At 43.0% G+C, this 17954-nt stretch overlaps 3 protein-coding genes across 3 annotated transcripts in view; 2 read left to right on the top strand and 1 right to left on the bottom strand.

Annotated features, from left to right (window-relative positions):
- LOC6552808 (inositol 1,4,5-trisphosphate receptor) overlaps positions 1-7981 on the bottom strand; it is a 22794-nt gene extending 14813 nt beyond the window's left edge. Inside the window, exons 1-2 of the mRNA XM_001978903.3 lie at positions 7903-7981; positions 6977-7157 (exon numbers count right to left, since the gene is read on the bottom strand). The gene's annotated coding sequence lies outside the window, so the exon portion shown is untranslated. The remainder of the gene's footprint in view (positions 1-6976; positions 7158-7902) is intronic.
- On the top strand, positions 1572-16452 carry LOC6552207 (glutamate [NMDA] receptor subunit 1). The gene is made up of 15 exons (XM_015153986.2): positions 1572-1729; positions 8419-8685; positions 8757-8879; positions 10187-10411; positions 10518-10720; positions 11617-11782; positions 11844-11949; positions 12015-12175; positions 12237-12453; positions 12538-12733; positions 12796-13008; positions 13194-13622; positions 14605-14777; positions 14830-15086; positions 15151-16452. Exons 2-15 carry the CDS (start codon positions 8509-8511, stop codon positions 15496-15498), a joined length of 2994 nt encoding a protein of 997 aa, XP_015009472.1. The 5' UTR covers positions 1572-1729; positions 8419-8508; the 3' UTR covers positions 15499-16452.
- On the top strand, positions 1744-2570 carry LOC113564869. Its single transcript, XM_026984069.1, has 2 exons — positions 1744-2128; positions 2184-2570. Exon 2 carries the CDS (start codon positions 2233-2235, stop codon positions 2425-2427), a length of 195 nt encoding a protein of 64 aa, XP_026839870.1. The 5' UTR covers positions 1744-2128; positions 2184-2232; the 3' UTR covers positions 2428-2570.
- Positions 16453-17954: the final 1502 nt, after the last annotated feature.

The raw sequence follows: 17954 nt of genomic DNA on the forward strand, positions 1-17954 counted from the left end.
GCTCCCACTTCGAGTGGAATCCGGTCCACTTTCGCTCAACTTTTCTTTTCATTCATGGCTATGGCTTCTCCTCAGGCAAACCCTATGGCAAACCCTTTCCGCGACCATTCGACGGTCGATGCTTTACGCATCAGCGCTGCGAATTAGCTGGGTTAGTAGTGCGGCATTTGATAAGCCCTCCTTTGTGCCTCCACTTGAGTGCATCTGCTTTCCATGGCTTGTGCCTTCTTGGCCTGGGCATGTGCAGCTTTGATTTCCCTCTTTGGGTCAAGGTCGTCGGTGCGGCAGCGAAAGTGGAACCCCTCGACAAGTCATTGTTTGGGTAGCTATGCAAGCATTTCCTAAAATTCCTTTTACCCAGATGAGTTTGGCCTGGCTGTAAAGGATTCGCTCTGGCGAAGATAATGCGTTAGTTAGGAACACAACTTAGAAGCTACCCTGCTAAGTTAGCAGCTGGTTATTATGTTTTCTTCAGAACAAACGCCACTCATGAGCATATCTTGTCCAATTTAGAATGGGAATATCTGCGAAACCCGTCAAAACTGCTGCGTGCAAACAAATGTTCCTAGGACCGACTTCTTAATTTCATGTTAGCTTTCACTGACGGCTAAAACAACTCATAGTTATAATGTAAAATAAAAATATAAATAAATTATAAATATAAATCATAGTTATATCCGTTTCTTAATATATAAATGTATTACACGTCAATCGCAATCCTTTTTATTGGCTATGTGATTGATATTCACGCATATTTCATGATAGCATTTTTCAAATAAGAGTTTTCTGTGCAGCAGTATCAACAACACTTTCTAGCATATTTTAGTTGTAAGCCAATTAGTGTAAGGTGCTTCCATATCTGAATTTTGTGGTGATTAATTGCTCAATGTGTATGTGTTTCTCTTTTTAAATGTTCCTCAGAGTTGAGAAACGCTATGTTTCCTGTTCAAAGGGCAAAGTAAATAAATTCCTTTTGGAATAATGGTATGCAGCAGATCTAAACAAATTTTTTTTTTCTTTTTTTTGTTCTTAAGTGTGTATTAATTTAAAGTAACTGTATTTAATCTTATTCCAGCTGGTCCATTATAATTTTATTGCCAACGGACTGACCTGGCTCACATTCGAAGTCACATTTAATGTCTTACGAGGATTGTTGGCTATCGCTCCGTCAGTTTGGGCGATTTAAGCCATCATTTAACCGAATAACCGACTAGCCGACCAACGGGTGCGTTAACCAGCGGGCGACGGTCAAGCCAAAGGAAAAGCTTTGGGCACAGTCACATGCGTGGGAAAAGCCAAACAACGCGGCAGACAGCCACAAGTGGTTGGCATGCAAACAGATGCAGACGTCGAAGTCGGCGCTGGCAGCGCAGCAGCGGCGCTGCGGGCGGCGGCAGTCAGCTGACCGGAAAAGCGGACGGCGCCAAACAGCTGAGAGGCAAGGGGAGAGAGCCGCTCTCCGGGCACAATTTGTTTACATGCGACTGCGCAGGCGTGGCTCAGCTTTGGGCCAGCTTGGAAAGCTCAGTCGGGGAGCTTAAAGCGCAAAAGTTAAGGGATTTTTGGGGAGCCGAGGCGACTTTTCAGTAGTCGAGCATCACGCAAAGCGCCACGTTGTCCTTCGCAGCAGTGAAAGCGAGCAAGGAAAAGCGGAAAAGCGGAAAGCCAGGCGTCGCGTTGAGCGGGCGTCGAAAAGTAGGCAACACAGCTCTTGCTGCCTGGTGCCACGGTGCGTATGCGATATGTGATGCAGAGGCAGTGAAACCCGATAGGGAAAGCTCAGTCTGGGCGAAAATTGTCAGGGAATCGAAATTGCCAGAAACAACGCTAGTTCTACCCAATTTAAAACAACCGAAAATTGCCAGTGAAAACAGGGAAACAAAGGGATAAAAGTTCGGACCGTGTGCGTGTTATAAAAGTTCCCTCTGTGTGTGTGTCTATGTCTCTGTGTGTGTGCGCGCAAAAAGAATAGAGAAAGCAAAGCATCCCGAAGGAGTGGCACACAAAGTGTTTGCATAACTTAACTCGCCCTAACCACCCATTAATAACTTGATTAAATGCCCCGAAATCTCGACGAAGGCGAGGACTGATGAAATGGATATGCGGAAAGAACATCCACGGTGGTGAAGTAAAGCAATGAGTTTCAGGACATGACCTGAAGTCATAAAAATGACCCCAAATAGTTTTCAGTGTGGCGCCAATTGAGGCGTGGTCGCGCCAATCCATTTTGGCATGGATTCCGTCCAGACAGCACAGTGTATCGTGTGTTCCGTCGTCGTTTGCGTCCTGCTCATCATCACGGGGTTCCTCATTTTCATCCTGAGTTTGTATGCCTTTGCTCCCCTTATGGATAAGGTGCAGCACCGCCTTATAGAGATCAATGTGACCACCACAGAGACCACCATTCAGGATTACGAATATGGTTGAGCTGGAGGAAACACTTTTCTGTACTTGCTCAATTTTTGATTGAAGATTTGTCAAGATATTCTCGCCAATCAGTGACTTTGCTCTCGTTTTAAATATTCTATTTTGCATATAGGTCAATTTGTAAATGAGTTATAAATATAGAAATGCCACCTACTTAATATCTTAGCATACTTGAGTTATGGTTAATATGGTTATTCGTTACCATAAGATAATCTAGTGTAGTAGATACGATATATGCATGTTTAACACAGCTATTTCTTGAACACTTGCTTGCGTATCCTACCAATATAAAAGATATTTGTTAGGATTTCCATGTAATCCTCAATATTTCGCGAATCCTTTGTTCGAGCTACCCAAATTCAAATAGTTTTTCAAGCCAATCGAATTGTTGGCCATTAGGCACCTGACCAACAATGAACTGAAAAGGGAACTTCGTGGTAGTGAGCCACATCAATGTGCAATGCTTGAAATCATGCACAGAAAGGTCCAATCCCGCTTTGCCCCACCGCTCCCCATTTCCGGACTGCCATCTATCCGACGGATTGGGACCCAGTGGAGCAAGGCGGAATACGTACATCTGTTTGGCAATTCGTGTGTGAAAAATGCCCCCGAAAATTGCCTACGTAGAGATGCTGAAAAGTACACAAAATATAAAATGGGAATCGCCCACAATGGGCCACGAATGTCGGAGTTGCCAGGCGGAGGAGGGACATCCTCGACTTGGTTATTGGCTCAGATGGGTTTCCCATTGAATGGGAAAGTGCCAGGACTGGATGGGCATGGGCAGAAGCTAAAGGGATAAAGGTCATAGCAACAGGGCGTGAATGCGAACCAGTCGGGCGAAGGGCCACAGAGTGCGGTTCAAAGTTTCGGTTCAGAGTTTTTATCGAAGCTTTTGTCTGCGCTCGAGTCCTTGGAGAGTTTTTCTGCCTGCCGGATCGCACATAAAACAATTCCCGCCTACGGGGGGCAAATTAAATTATCTTAAATTGGCCAGCGGGAGAAATTACCCGGCCATCCGCCCTGAACTGATCGATATGGTCCCAATTGAGCTCTAACCGCTTTACGGCGGAGTCAAACAATCTGAACCCCTGTTGCTGCTTGGAACCGCTACCTGTGTGTCGCTGTATCCCAAGTTCCAAAACCACTGCAAATATTTCAACGAGGCATCATCAAATGCGAGCCGCCGTCGAGCTGGATGCTCTCATTGCTGTCAGCCTGTCAGCTCGAATTGCACTGAAGCTGGTTCCACCCACTGATCCTATCCGCTCCCCCCACCATCCCTATGCACCAGCGCCACATTTAATGGAGCCCGCAATCGGCAATCCCCGCACACGCTGCACCAACACGAAAATTGAATAAAATGCCGGCCACGGCACGTTCGCTATGTTAAATAGTTGAACAAAACTCACAAGGGAAATTCTCCAATGACTCTGCAGAAGTTGGAATGCCCTTTCAAATCGCAGGGTGTTAGGTTTCTGCACGAAGATTACTTACCCTAACCAACCACAGAACCAGCAGTTGAATGAATTGGAACATATGTCTGGTTATATTGCTAAATATTTCTATTTACATAAGCTCAAAACCTTTCAAAACTGTTATATTCGTTGATTTATAGAGCAAATATTGACCTATATTACAATTTAAACTGCACTCCATAATAAACATACCATAGTCCCACAACTCAAAGTTCATTAACTGCCGTATCAATGGACATGCAAAAATTCGAATGCGAGCAAATCGAGGTGTGAAATGCATAGGAAACCTTGTCGAAAGTATAACCCATGTCAGACGACATATTTACAACGTTTTTTATACGTAGGTGACAGTATATATTAAACGTTTGTTCGATTTCTTTCATTTGGGAATTGTGTTAGCCTCAACAAAACAGGGAGAGTAGCAAATTTCCTTGGGGAAATTCCGTGCGCTGTTCAACCATCTGGATGCTGGTGGCTTTGAAGCTGTGGAGGTCTAATCAACTATTTATGGGGATTAATAGAATATGAGTACTGGCGAACGGGGATGTGCGGGTAAGGTCCTAAAGAGAATCCTTTAAGAATCATTTAACACGAGTAATGAGTAGCAGGGCACATGTGCTGAATGCCCTTTTCAGCAATTTGGCCGAATTCATTCATTTAAGGTCTGGGCCCTGTCTGGTGGCTCAAAGCAATTGAAAAGCTAAGAGAGCTCGGCTTACCTGAGCGGAAAAACGTGCAGCACACAGACACACTGATGAGAGCACTCTGCGCCTCATTCAATCCGCTTCATTGATAACACCCGACCTCCGCATCTGAACACACATACTCTTATTAATTGCAGCCAAGTGGGCTTTGCACATCGGTAGGCGGGGGCTTATATTTTATTTACAGCTCCAGAATGTCGCTTACACAATTTGCCTGTTTATGTTAATTGCTGGCGCCTGGGCCATCGCCGCCCACTTTTCTACCCCTTGCCCACCAGCTGCTCCATTCAGCTGCAAATTATGCTCATGCTCATGCTGGGAATCCTTATGGTGTTTAATTTATCCAATTTAGTTAAGCTATAATTTATAATAGAGAGTTATCAACTTTATATGAATAACAAACATATTCTGTTCATTTTTTAACTCTTCAGATAATGATTGATCTTATCTTAAGTACTTATCGTTATTAAAGAACTAGCTTTAAATATTGAAATATTTCTATTTTCTAGCCTGTTCAACACAGAATGAAATCTCAATTGACTATTTGTTTTTAATAAACGAAACTCACTATCAATTTGTCCCATCAATTTTATAATTTAGTAATTTGTTGAACAATGCATGTGGACATAATTTCTCGTAATTGTCTGGTCATAGGCTCATTAACCCAATCTTGATTCAATGAAAATCAAGAAGTATCCAAGTGCGCCCTTATAATTGCAACAAGTATTGACCAAAGTGCAATTTTGCGTTGAAAGGACGTATTTTTACACCAGATAATTAAATGGAAATCATAGCATGCAGCAAGCTCGGCAAGTCAACATTGCAAAAAAAAAAAATTTTTTTGAAAAAGGAAAATTTGTTTTAAAAGTGTGGGCCGTTGAGAATCAAACTTGCAAATCGTAGGCGTCACTAGAATTTTTACATTCTAGCTTTTATAGTTGATGAAATCTCGGACGGACATGATCAAGAATACATACATATGTACACATATAAGCCATGTAGGGTCGGATCCGTCTTCTTCTACCTTTTACCAAAGACATTAGAATAATTCTACGAGTGAGGGGTAAGACAAGTGAAACCACTAAGAACAAATGCAAATTTAAATGATGACTATATTGCTTAGTCATTGGCTATATATTTCTTAAATACTCCAATTTGAAAAATTGTTGTATAACAGCAAACAACACTAATCACCACAAAACAATTTTTTATGCAAATGGTTTTAGTTGCAATCAAAATTAGACTTTGTGTAATTTTAAGGGATTTTTCTATGAATTTGTGCAGCTTGGCTTGTCAGTTCACTTAAGTACACCGCTTAGTAGTGTAAAGTAAATGTGGAAGTGCGAATCCCATTTTTTTTTTATTTTATTATTTTTTCCCCCAATTTCTACCGATATTCCTGAAAATGAAGAACTTTTTCGTTCGCACTTCCGCTAGCTGAGTAACGGGTATCTGATAGTCGGGCAACTCGACTATAGCATTCCTTCTTGTTTTTAGTTACAATTATCTAAAGCTAAACTCTGTATAGAAATTATATTTATTACTTCATAAGCTTTAGTGTCAAAATCAAATTTAAGGGAAAATAAAGCAATAAAAATATAAAAATAAAAAAAATTAAAAAATAAAGGAATAGAAAAAATACATTTCACTGATGCGACTCAGCTGAACTGCTTTTTAAATCCCATTTTCAAGTTAAGTCATTATCAAAACGACAATTTGTAAGGCAACTTACATTTTTACTGAACTACAACTACAGCACGAGTCTATCGTGTCTATCGTCTATTTTTCTATTCTATCTTTTATCTTTTTGTTTTATATCTTGATCTTTTTGTATTATAATTATTTTTTAATTTTTGGTATACAACAATAAAGATTGATCTATTGTGAAGCATTAGATATTATATTAAACTTCCGACATTCAGAAAATGGATTTTGGACAGAAAATGTGGGCAAATTTTCCCATAGTGCCGTGCTGCAATTGAACCTATGCCCCGATAAGCAGATGTTCAATGGGTCGGATATAAATGTTTTTTCCTTCCATTTTCTTTGCGTGTAAGAAACAAATAGTTTGTCCGCTGCCACTGCAACTTAATTGAATCTCAGCGGAATCGCAGCCCTTTAGCTTTGATTTACTTTCAATTATTCAGCGAAAGCGGAGGCAAGAGCGAAATTGAAATCAAATCGAACCGAAAAGCGAGGGCGTGACTGCTAGATAATAGCTATCGCGGTAATAAGCCTATCGGTTTGGTCACGTTAGGCTTATTGCCTTATGACCTACTTAAATTGGCGGCAAGCCCTTCGGGAAACCAGAAAAACCAGTAACTGTGCTTGATTGGCAACAGGTTACCGTGGTCGTGGGATACTCACCGCAGAATGTGAAAATATCCCTTGTAGAAATGTGCCACTGTATTTAGATACATAGGTATTGAATCATCCGCCGATAGATGACGATCGTAAATCGAATTTGACTTTAAATTTATTTTATTCAAATGCAAACACTCGTGGGCACTCGAAAGAACTTAATATATTTTCACCTTGAGTGCGCGCACTTAGCCGCGGAAAAGAGAGAATAACAATAAGTGGGAATACGGCGAGGAATACACAATAACAATAACAATAACAATGCCGGGGCAGCGACGTCGGCAGAGGCAGCGACGCGAGCAGAGGCGGTTTTGTCAATACGAAGGAGCAGTTAAAACACGCGACAAACAATTCCGGCTGCTAGACAGAGAGGCCATCATGCGAAATAACGTCAACAATCGGCCCTCCCGGCCCCGCGATCCCGTCAACCACACGCAAGCAGCGCAGTCGCAGCGCAGCGCAGCAGCAGCAGCAAAAGCAACCACAACGATTGTCGATTTCTACGCACTTTTCCAGGCACTTTTCACACTCACGCATACACCCACACCCACACAGGCCCGTGGCGTTCAGGCGAACAAATTGGCCAGCATTTCGGGCATAAATTACCCGCTCGAAGTGTACGAAAATGCAATTTTCCAGGGAGCCGCGTCATGCGCGACGTCGTGTGCCGTACCGCTCAGCTCCTCCGTCTCCCTCACTCCAACGAAGTGCCAGCGCAGCGCAGATAAGGCGGACCGACACGTAAAGACCCCAGCGAAAATACGTCCGACTGAACGCGCGGTCGAGCAACAAGTGTTCGAAAGCCGCATGACCATATGATCGATTAGTGCGACCGCGCGAAAAATACTGCCGTTAATATGAATTAATAGGGATTGGAGTTCTTTTTCAAAGATATTGCAATATTGCTTATAATTCGTCAATTGCTCTAATACCGCGTTATAAATTTGCTAGAAGTGCGGGAAAAAAATGCTAACACACAAAACACTAAATACTAACATCTTACCGTTAGCTTAGCAGCAACGAGCTTGCTATTTGAATCGAAGTATTAATTACTAATTAATTGTTGACCATCCTACCTGTCGCCTGTAGTTTGAAATACATTATATCAATTTTACTGACTAAAATTGCATATCAATTTGATGAAGCGAGTGCGGTTAAGCTCCCTCATTCAACCACTCGCATACTAAAATGTTGCTTCCAAGCTAAAAAAATACTTGTTTTAATGATGAATGGTCACCCCAACGATCGTGCTGTTAATACTCAATTTTGCGCGATCTGGCAGCACCGCAGTCTTCATAACATACCGCGCACTTAAAGTTAAGCACTAAATAAAATGCGGAAAATCAAAATCGGCTTAGGGTAACTTTAAGATTGGTCTTTGAGCAAAGGCCTTGCTTGGGCAGAAGATAATAACATTAATATTGCCATTTCCCCTTTTCTACTTGCAGAAAATGCTGGATGTTTGCTCGAGAAACCATTGAAATCGTCTTACAATACACCTCGCTTATCCTCGCCCAAAAAGTATAGACTTCCGCAGAATGGCTGTCGCTGAGTTTGTTTTTTGTTGGCCATTGTTTGAGCTCGCCATTGTTCTCCTGGTGGCGCCAATTCATGCCGCCCAGAGGCACACTGCCTCGGATAATCCCTCGACGTACAACATTGGCGGCGTACTGAGCAATTCCGACAGCGAGGAGCACTTCAGCACCACAATAAAGGCAAGCCCATTGACTAACTGGATTCTTCCAATATTTAAATGCGATAATCACTATTTCCAATCAAACCCCAGCACCTCAACTTCGATCAGCAGTATGTGCCGCGCAAGGTCACCTACTACGATAAGACCATCCGCATGGACAAGAATCCCATCAAGACGGTCTTTAATGTGTGCGACAAGCTCATCGAGAATCGGGTAAGTCGGTGGCCAAATGCAATTACCTGCTCATATCCGCTTCTCCATCCCTGTGCTACATGTTTAACCCGACCTGGTTCGATTCATTTCCATAATTCAAGGGGAAATCACTCGGAAATGGGTTGATGACGAACGGTAATAGGCCAGCAGATTCCAATATCCATAAGCTAACCAACTGGAACTCCTAAGGCGAAAGAATGCTTAAATCTGCCAATTGAAATATAAATAGCTCGCCTTGTGTTCAGTGTTCAGTGTTCAGCTATTAGCAAGCTCAGATTTATAGAGTCTTAACATTTCCAAAGGTTTATTTCCTTAAATTTATCATTGATGGTCTTATATTAAGCTTAGTGATTAATGATATTGTTTAATATTTATGTAGGAAAGTATTTACAGTATTTGCTGTTCAATTCTTTTAAGTAATATCAATGAATTAGTTTGATAACTTACAGGCTCCTGGGTAAAAATGTCAAGAACTATTCAAAGGAAATATGTTTTAATCGCACTGCACTGTGCTTTCAATGGAATCAACACCCAGGCCTTCCATCAAACTGTATTCTCGTTCAATTAATTATTCCTGTCATGCACAGAAAGTGTCCAAATATTCCTAATGACGAAGAGCATTTTAGCGTGAGACTTCGTCACTAAAGCTGAAACTTTTTTCAGCCAATTTCCGCCAAACTAGTTGGCCAGCCTTTTTGGTTATCTTTGGATTCCTTGCATCACATTTCCAATTTCTTGCCACATTTATCATGAGCGTCTGTCTCTGTGGGAGGCCATCCTAAGCAGAAGCCCACGCCCACTGGGCCAGGTCCAAATCAATGAGATGCCTGTTTCGGGGCGTCATCGTTTGTCATCATTAATGTAAGGGTGAATTTATCATGTCAGGTCACAAAATGCGCGTCCATTGCCAACCTTTCATTACCCAAAGTAAACAAATGAACTGTCATTGACCCCTTTGAATGGTGGATCTGAAAGGTGCGTTTCGAAACTGTAGGATTCGGAAATTAATTTGCATTTTATAGAAATTTGTATGGAGTCAGTCAACTATTATCTTTCTATGCTGATTCGCAGTCCACTCCTTCATTGTTTTTATTCATGTTTATATTCTTGACATTTTGCCATCGAAACGCATCTTATTTTGCTTCGGCATTTGAACGCCCTCTCGGCGCCATTTGCACTTCCGATTCCCATCCACCCATCGCCAGTAGTTCTCCCCTTTGCATCCGCCCTTCATGGCTTATTTCCACTGATTTGGTGCTCCGTCGCCCGTCTTCCGATCCCCGGCACCCACTTCTTTCCATCCGCAGGTGTACGCCGTAGTCGTTTCGCATGAGCAAACCTCAGGTGATTTGTCGCCGGCGGCTGTGAGTTATACAAGCGGATTCTATTCAATTCCCGTCATTGGCATCTCCTCGCGGGACGCAGCCTTCTCCGACAAGAACATCCACGTCTCCTTCCTGCGGACGGTGCCCCCTTATTACCACCAGGCGGACGTCTGGCTGGAGATGCTCAGCCACTTTGCCTACACGAAGGTACGTTCCAGGGTCAGCCATCTGGCATCTGCCGCCCGGACTGCTGCTCCCAAATTTGACTTATTGACTTAGTGAGTTGTTCCGTTATCTGCTCCGCTGGCGACAGGTAATCATCATCCACAGCTCCGACACGGATGGGCGGGCCATCCTGGGTCGGTTCCAGACCACATCTCAGACCTACTACGACGACGTGGATGTGCGTGCCACCGTAGAGCTGATTGTCGAGTTCGAGCCCAAGCTGGAGAGCTTCACCGAACACCTAATCGACATGAAGACCGCCCAGTCCAGGGTCTACCTCATGTACGCCAGGTGAGTTCCTCCAATGGGTTCGTAATTAGGCCGGTTGGGTGAATATCCGCCACGGATAGTGACGTTTGGAAATGGTGTTAATAATTTACCACTGCTATCGCTAAACAATGAAATAATCAAATATCATCCCGTTAGATTTTGTTGCCATTCACCCAAGGTAACCAAGAAGCGATTCTGAATTAACTCAAAAACATGTGTTAAAGCTTTCGAATTGTTAGAGTCCTAAACTATTTAGTTTCGTGTCAAAGGTATCTCTTAATATTTGCTGGGAATTATATGTAAGACCTGCCAGTTAAGTATTGCAGCTTCTTGGTGCATTTCCTACTTCGGATGACTGTTTAATTTGAATTCTGAAGCCCGTCAGTCAATTGTTGTCAATTTACAATAAAGTGATTTTATGTTGTGCTCCGTAAATTAATGTCAATGGAAAAGCGGCGTACAAAAGATTATTGAGATTGAGTTCCAGCATGGGAATTCAGAAACTGGAAAATGGAGGCAACGATGTTCTAGCTATTTACATATTTGTATTATTACTATAATCAAGTGAGTTTTATGGTCACTATCTATATAACTATAACTATTTTCAACACCACAATATAAGGTTCGGTGGTTAATTGGTGCAGCTTGTGATTTCCGGTGGATAAAATTGGTTTTTCAAATACGTAACCCGGAACATAGTTAGGGAATACCTTTAGTGAGTGGCTAGAATCTATGAAATATGAGACATTGAAAGAAAGAGATGTTTCCTGCTCTGTAGTGCAGGATACAAATTATGAAAGTAGCTTAAATATTAAATGGCAATTGTGATCTACTGAAATTCCCCGAGCCCAGACATCTGGAATTTCGACAGTATAATAACTATGCTGGCTTTTTGCGTATTTCACGTTCATCCGCAGCACGGAGGACGCCCAAGTAATCTTCCGCGATGCCGGGGAGTACAACATGACCGGGGAGGGTCACGTGTGGATTGTGACGGAGCAGGCGCTGTTCTCCAACAACACTCCGGATGGAGTTCTGGGTCTCCAGTTGGAACACGCGCACAGTGACAAGGGGCACATCAGGGTAAGCACATCTACTCCTGAGATCCTGAGTATGCAAGCTGATATTCCTTGGCAACCAACAGGACAGCGTTTACGTTTTGGCATCGGCCATCAAGGAGATGATATCCAACGAGACCATTGCTGAGGCTCCTAAGGATTGCGGCGATTCGGCTGTTAACTGGGAATCAGGTACGTAATCTTTATAATACTTTGATATGGTCATGGTGTCTTAAAATTGATATCATTCCTAACAGGCAAGCGACTGTTTCAATACCTCAAAAGCCGCAATATCACCGGGGAAACGGGTCAGGTGGCCTTCGATGACAATGGTGATCGGATCTACGCCGGCTATGATGTGATCAACATTCGGGAGCAGCAGAAGAAGCACGTGGTTGGAAAGTTCAGTTACGACAGCGTAGGTTACTTCTTCTATTTTCGAAGTTATCAAAGTCTGATCCCTCTCAAACAACTAACAGATGCGGGCCAAGATGCGGATGAGGATCAACGACAGCGAGATCATTTGGCCGGGAAAGCAGCGCCGGAAGCCAGAGGGCATCATGATTCCCACCCACCTGAAGCTGCTGACCATCGAGGAGAAGCCCTTTGTCTACGTGCGGCGCATGGGCGACGATGAGTTCCGCTGTGAGCCGGATGAGCGTCCATGTCCGCTGTTCAACAACTCGGATGCCACAGGTTGGTGCTTCAATACTATATTAATACTTGTTACCTGCTTGCTTGTTGAGTATCAGTTGCTTAAGTTAACCTTTCCGCCGACAGCCAACGAGTTCTGCTGCCGCGGCTACTGCATCGACCTGCTGATCGAGCTGTCCAAGCGGATCAACTTCACCTACGACCTGGCCCTCTCGCCGGATGGGCAGTTTGGACACTACATCCTGCGGAACAGCACGGGAGCGATGACGCTGCGCAAGGAGTGGACGGGCCTCATCGGGGAGCTGGTCAACGAACGTGCCGAGTAAGCGATGCGGGATCCGCCAGCAAGCGCCTTCTACTAATCCGGACTACTAATCCATTTAGCATGATCGTGGCACCACTAACCATCAATCCGGAGCGTGCCGAGTACATTGAATTCTCGAAGCCATTCAAATACCAAGGCATTACAATACTCGAGAAGAAACCGTCACGATCGAGTACTCTCGTGTCTTTCTTGCAGCCGTTTAGTAACACGCTATGGATCTTGGTAATGGTGTCGGTCCATGTTGTGGCGCTCGTGCTCTACCTGCTGGACAGGTGAGTGAATCCTGGGGTGAAACCCCCATCCCCCAAAAACCCACCCAAGCAAAAGTGAAGCGGAGCAGAGGGCTGCTGCATTGGACGGTTGAATGGCACCCCGACCAGCTAATCCCCGCCTGGAGTGGTCTGCAGATCCGGATCCTATTAACCACACGTTTCCAATTCCAAATTTCCGAACTCAGATTCTCGCCGTTCGGACGCTTCAAGCTCTCGCACTCAGATAGCAACGAGGAGAAGGCCCTGAACCTCAGCTCCGCGGTGTGGTTCGCCTGGGGAGTCCTGCTGAACAGCGGGATCGGCGAGGGCACGCCCCGCAGCTTCTCCGCCCGGGTGCTGGGTATGGTATGGGCCGGATTTGCCATGATCATCGTCGCCTCGTACACCGCCAACCTGGCCGCCTTCCTCGTGCTGGAGCGTCCCAAGACCAAGTTGAGCGGCATCAACGACGCCCGACTGCGGAACACCATGGAGAACCTGACCTGCGCCACCGTTAAGGGCTCATCCGTCGACATGTACTTCCGTCGCCAGGTGGAGCTCTCCAACATGTACCGCACCATGGAGGCCAACAACTACGCCACCGCCGAGCAGGCCATTCAGGATGTGAAGAAGGGGTAACGATTGCTTCAGGCCGCCGATCTTTTCGTAGCTGAGCGTAGCATCGCATGTCATGGCACCACTGTCCAGATCCAGAACCAGACTACAACTTTACTACTACTATTACTCACTCTCCAAAACGCCACCTTCAGTTCAATTCAGTCCACCTAACGCCACTGTCTCTATCTTTCTCTGTCTCTATTGCTCTCTCTCTCTTTCTCTCTGTTTCAATCTATTGTATATGATATGATATGTTTTGTAATCGTTAGCGGTATCGTGTTCCTGTTGGTCTTGCCCCCGTTCTATCCGCCCCTATACCACCTCGTATTTCCATTCGTAGCATCTCTATGTCTGAAGACCTTGCAGATCGTTTTGAAAGTGGGGTGTATCAGTATCGAATTTTTATTGGTCTGCTCGAACAAAACCTAATAATTTCATAGTGTTACAACACAAACCTATCAATTGATTTTTCATTTGTTTATTTTTTATTTTTAAATTAATTAGTTACGTATGTATGTAATTCGATGTACCCGTTACTCGTAGAGTGATTAGATTGATACAAAGTAAGTGATAGATTATAGCCGATTCCGTGTTGTGTCCGGGTTTCCACCCGTATGTCTATCCGTCCGTATGAACATCGCGATCTCGGGAACTGTAACAAACGTACATATAAGGAGATCGCAGTGTAGAAGTGTGCACAAAAAACTGTGTAATGAATAGTAGAAGACATTTCTTTATTATTTTAAGTAGTTTTATTTTAAATATTATATATTTTATAAATATTTTATATTTTTTTAATATTTTTACAAATATTTGATTTATTTTAAGAGGAATCGTAGGCACATACCTTTGAAGCATCTGCAATGGTTTCGGATTGAAGTTTCGGCCCTCGAAGCTAGCCTATCTTTTTAGTGTTTTGAACGTTTCTTCCTACATGTTGTACCCCATCTCAAGCTGAACAGTACAAGCAATAACAATAACGTCCGATTATGTCCACAGCAAGCTCATGGCATTCATCTGGGACTCATCCCGCCTGGAGTACGAAGCCTCCAAGGATTGCGAACTGGTTACTGCCGGAGAGCTGTTCGGACGCAGTGGGTATGGGATTGGACTACAAAAGGGTTCTCCCTGGACGGATGCGGTCACGCTGGCCATCTTGGAGTTCCACGAAAGTAGGAGTTACATACACATACCATTGAAAGGCATCTAACGGCATTTTTTCAGGCGGGTTTATGGAAAAACTGGACAAACAGTGGATCTTCCACGGGCACGTCCAGCAGAACTGCGAGCTCTTCGAGAAGACGCCTAACACTCTGGGGCTTAAAAACATGGCGGGAGTGTTCATACTGGTGGGTGTGGGCATTGCCGGCGGCGTGGGCCTTATCATCATCGAGGTCATCTACAAGAAGCACCAGGTGAAGAAGCAGAAGCGCCTGGACATTGCCCGACATGCGGCGGACAAGTGGCGGGGCACCATTGAGGTGGGTACTCAACACAGTCTTAAGAAGACTGACATTACATTGCATCATTGCATTCTTTCTCCAGAAACGAAAGACTATTCGTGCCTCCCTGGCGATGCAGCGTCAGTACAACGTGGGCCTGAACTCCACCCATGCGCCGGGCACCATCAGTCTGGCAGTGGACAAGCGCCGGTATCCTCGCCTCGGTCAGCGACTGGGACCGGAGAGAGCCTGGCCAGGAGACGCAGCCGACGTGCTTCGCATCCGTCGCCCCTACGAACTGGGCAAGCCTGGCCAGAGTCCGAAGGTGATGTCCGCCAACCAGCCGGGAATGCCCATGCCCATGCTGGGCAAGACACGGCCCCAACAGAGTGTCCTGCCCCCGCGCTACTCGCCCGGATATACCAGCGATGTGTCGCATCTGGTTGTTTAAGTTAACATTTTGCCAAAGCAGCTAGAACATAGAATCAAGTATTATCATTGCTCACCCCAGGCGATTGCCAGAAAAAGAGAATTTAACTGTAGCAAATTGATTGTTATCGCCGAAAGAAATGACCAGGACCAAAAGGACGATTAGCATAATCTCAGACACATTTATGCAATTTTTGCATACATTTTTGTTCGGTCGGTGGTCCTGTGCGATTGTCTGTTATATCAGAGTCTAGGTGTATTATTAGATGGTCTATTAAGTTTTCGCAGTTTTCGACGGATTTTTGTGAGGTCTGGAGGTAGTTTCATTTCAATCTGAGTTCTCGCTTTCAATGTGCATACTGTTTATCCTAACAACTATATCTCCGCTTTAGCTTTTCTCAGCTTTTTAATATAACTCCTCGGAAAGGAAGATAGATCTCTATATGGAACGTAAATCGATATGTGCATGACCAGAAACTTTTAAAACTCACAATATACCACAAAACCCACCCATTGTTGCAAGCCGTATACTAAAGTCTATTCTCATCCAAACAAATCTCAAACCCGATTTTGGATCTGGGCATAAATAAGTTTGCCTCAACTGAAAGCTCCGATAGCCTGTACAACTATACAACTTATATTTTGTCTTGGAAAGAAAGCTTAAACAACATAAATTTCATCGAGTGCAATAGTGATCCATACAACCAAGAAAGGGCAATCCCAAGAAAAGCAATTAACTAGGCAAAATAAATTAAACTGAGAAATTTGTAAGCCACAAGATTATATATATACATATATGTATACATATTATATTGATAAGATTCAGTGTGAAAGTTAACAGCATAAATGTGAAGCATAAAAAACAAAATTCAAGAACAAACAATATTTAGTAGTGGAATTTGAATTTTAAATGTTTTGCGTGTGTAAACCGTTTATGCAACTAAAATAAATATTTAAAACAAATTAGTACTTCAAATGAAAGTTCTTTTGGTAATCGAGCATTTAATGTTTATTTGTTTCGGATCTGGTCTTTTGATCTTAGTTGCACTATTTAAGTTATACGATATATGTATGTATGTATATTAAAGAAGATAGAAGGCTATAGTCGAGTTCCCCGACTATCAGATACCCGTTACTCAGCTAGTGGAAGTGCGAACGAGAAAGTTCTTTATTTTCTGAAATATCGGCAAAAAAAAATGTGGGCGTAACAGTTTTGGGCGGTTTGTGGTCGATCGATCCTGTTCAAGAATATATATACTTTATATGGTCGGAAAGGCTACCTTCTGTCTGTTACATTCTTTTCAACGAATCTAGTAATACCTTTTACTCTACGAGTAACAGGTATAAACATTAACAATAATTTATGTACTTAATTTTCCCGTAAATACGAAAGGTCCGTACAATTGTGCTCCTTGTTATACTCCGTATCCAGTGCAATACCAATAGTTCTTGTACACAAGAACACTCCGTAGGTCGTAATAGTAAATAGTAAATGTAAGACCTAATTGGCTGATAAGATAGCTTCCAATTGGCAAGATCAACTTTTCAATTACACACATTCTTTTGGAAATAACAATATTATCCATTACGGAATTTTATCTACTCCACATGAAGCCTAACATCATGTTTAAGTAACATCATTCGATTTATTAGCTTATTTTTTATTTTGATCAAGCGCCGTCCTCTGTTTACATATACCTCTTACATCGGTATAGATGTTATAAATTAATAAACTTGTTGTCAAACCCCGTTGTTGTAAGCAAACCAGTTCCAATCGAAACCCAATTTTACTGGTTATATTCGGCTTTCTGGCCATATTCTTCGTATTTGCGAAATTCAAACTTTTACGGTCGTGAATAATGTCTTCTCCACTTGTGATTGCTAAATGAAACGACTCAAAAGTTTGCCGGAACAAATAATTTTATATTCAGTTTAATGAAAATAAAGTCAAAATACGTTCCTTGCTTATAATTTAACTAAGATGGTTAAGAAACCAAATATTGCTTACGGGCTTGCCAGATACTATTGAGTTATCAAATAGTTTTGAAGTTCGTTTCGTTTTAGTTGAAATGTAATGACCCCTGATGCCTTTACTTATATGTGTACTAGCCCACAACTCAGCACATTCCTGCCATAAATCAGTGTAAATATTGACTCTTAAGACGACGGCTTGAATAATTTAGTATACACACCGAGCTTCGTTTTGGAGATGACCCTTATTCGCACTTATTTATCTTACCTGCAGTCAAGAGCGAATAAAAGAACAACGCGAATTTAGGACAACTTCTTGGTACCTTGGAAAGCGACCGCATTACGAAATGATAAATGATAAAATGATATCGACACTGCACAATCAGTGGAATCTTGCCTAATACGGAGCCTAATTAATAAATTTCCACAATTGTTACAACTAAATTTTGATAGCAAATGATTTGCCATCCGAGTGCGAATGTGTATCTGTGTGTCTATCATCAATTG

Source organism: Drosophila erecta, unplaced genomic scaffold (genome assembly GCF_003286155.1).
Source record: "Drosophila erecta strain 14021-0224.00,06,07 unplaced genomic scaffold, DereRS2 tig00000000-arrow-pilon, whole genome shotgun sequence".
Classification (NCBI taxonomy): Eukaryota; Metazoa; Arthropoda; class Insecta; order Diptera; family Drosophilidae; genus Drosophila; species Drosophila erecta.

What these genes read in the sequence shown, in the direction of transcription:
- LOC6552207 (XM_015153986.2), top strand. Translation starts at nt 8,509, where the DNA reads ATGGCTGTCGCTGAGTTTGTTTTTTGTTGGCCATTGTTTGAGCTCGCC. An exon ending in GCCACTTTGCCTACACGAAG is followed by an intron (nt 10,412 to 10,517) that starts GTACGTTCCAGG and finishes CGCTGGCGACAG; the next exon opens with GTAATCATCATCCACAGCTC. An exon ending in CAACAACTCGGATGCCACAG is followed by an intron (nt 12,454 to 12,537) that starts GTTGGTGCTTCA and finishes TTCCGCCGACAG; the next exon opens with CCAACGAGTTCTGCTGCCGC.
- LOC113564869 (XM_026984069.1), top strand. Translation starts at nt 2,233, where the DNA reads ATGGATTCCGTCCAGACAGCACAGTGTATCGTGTGTTCCGTCGTCGTT.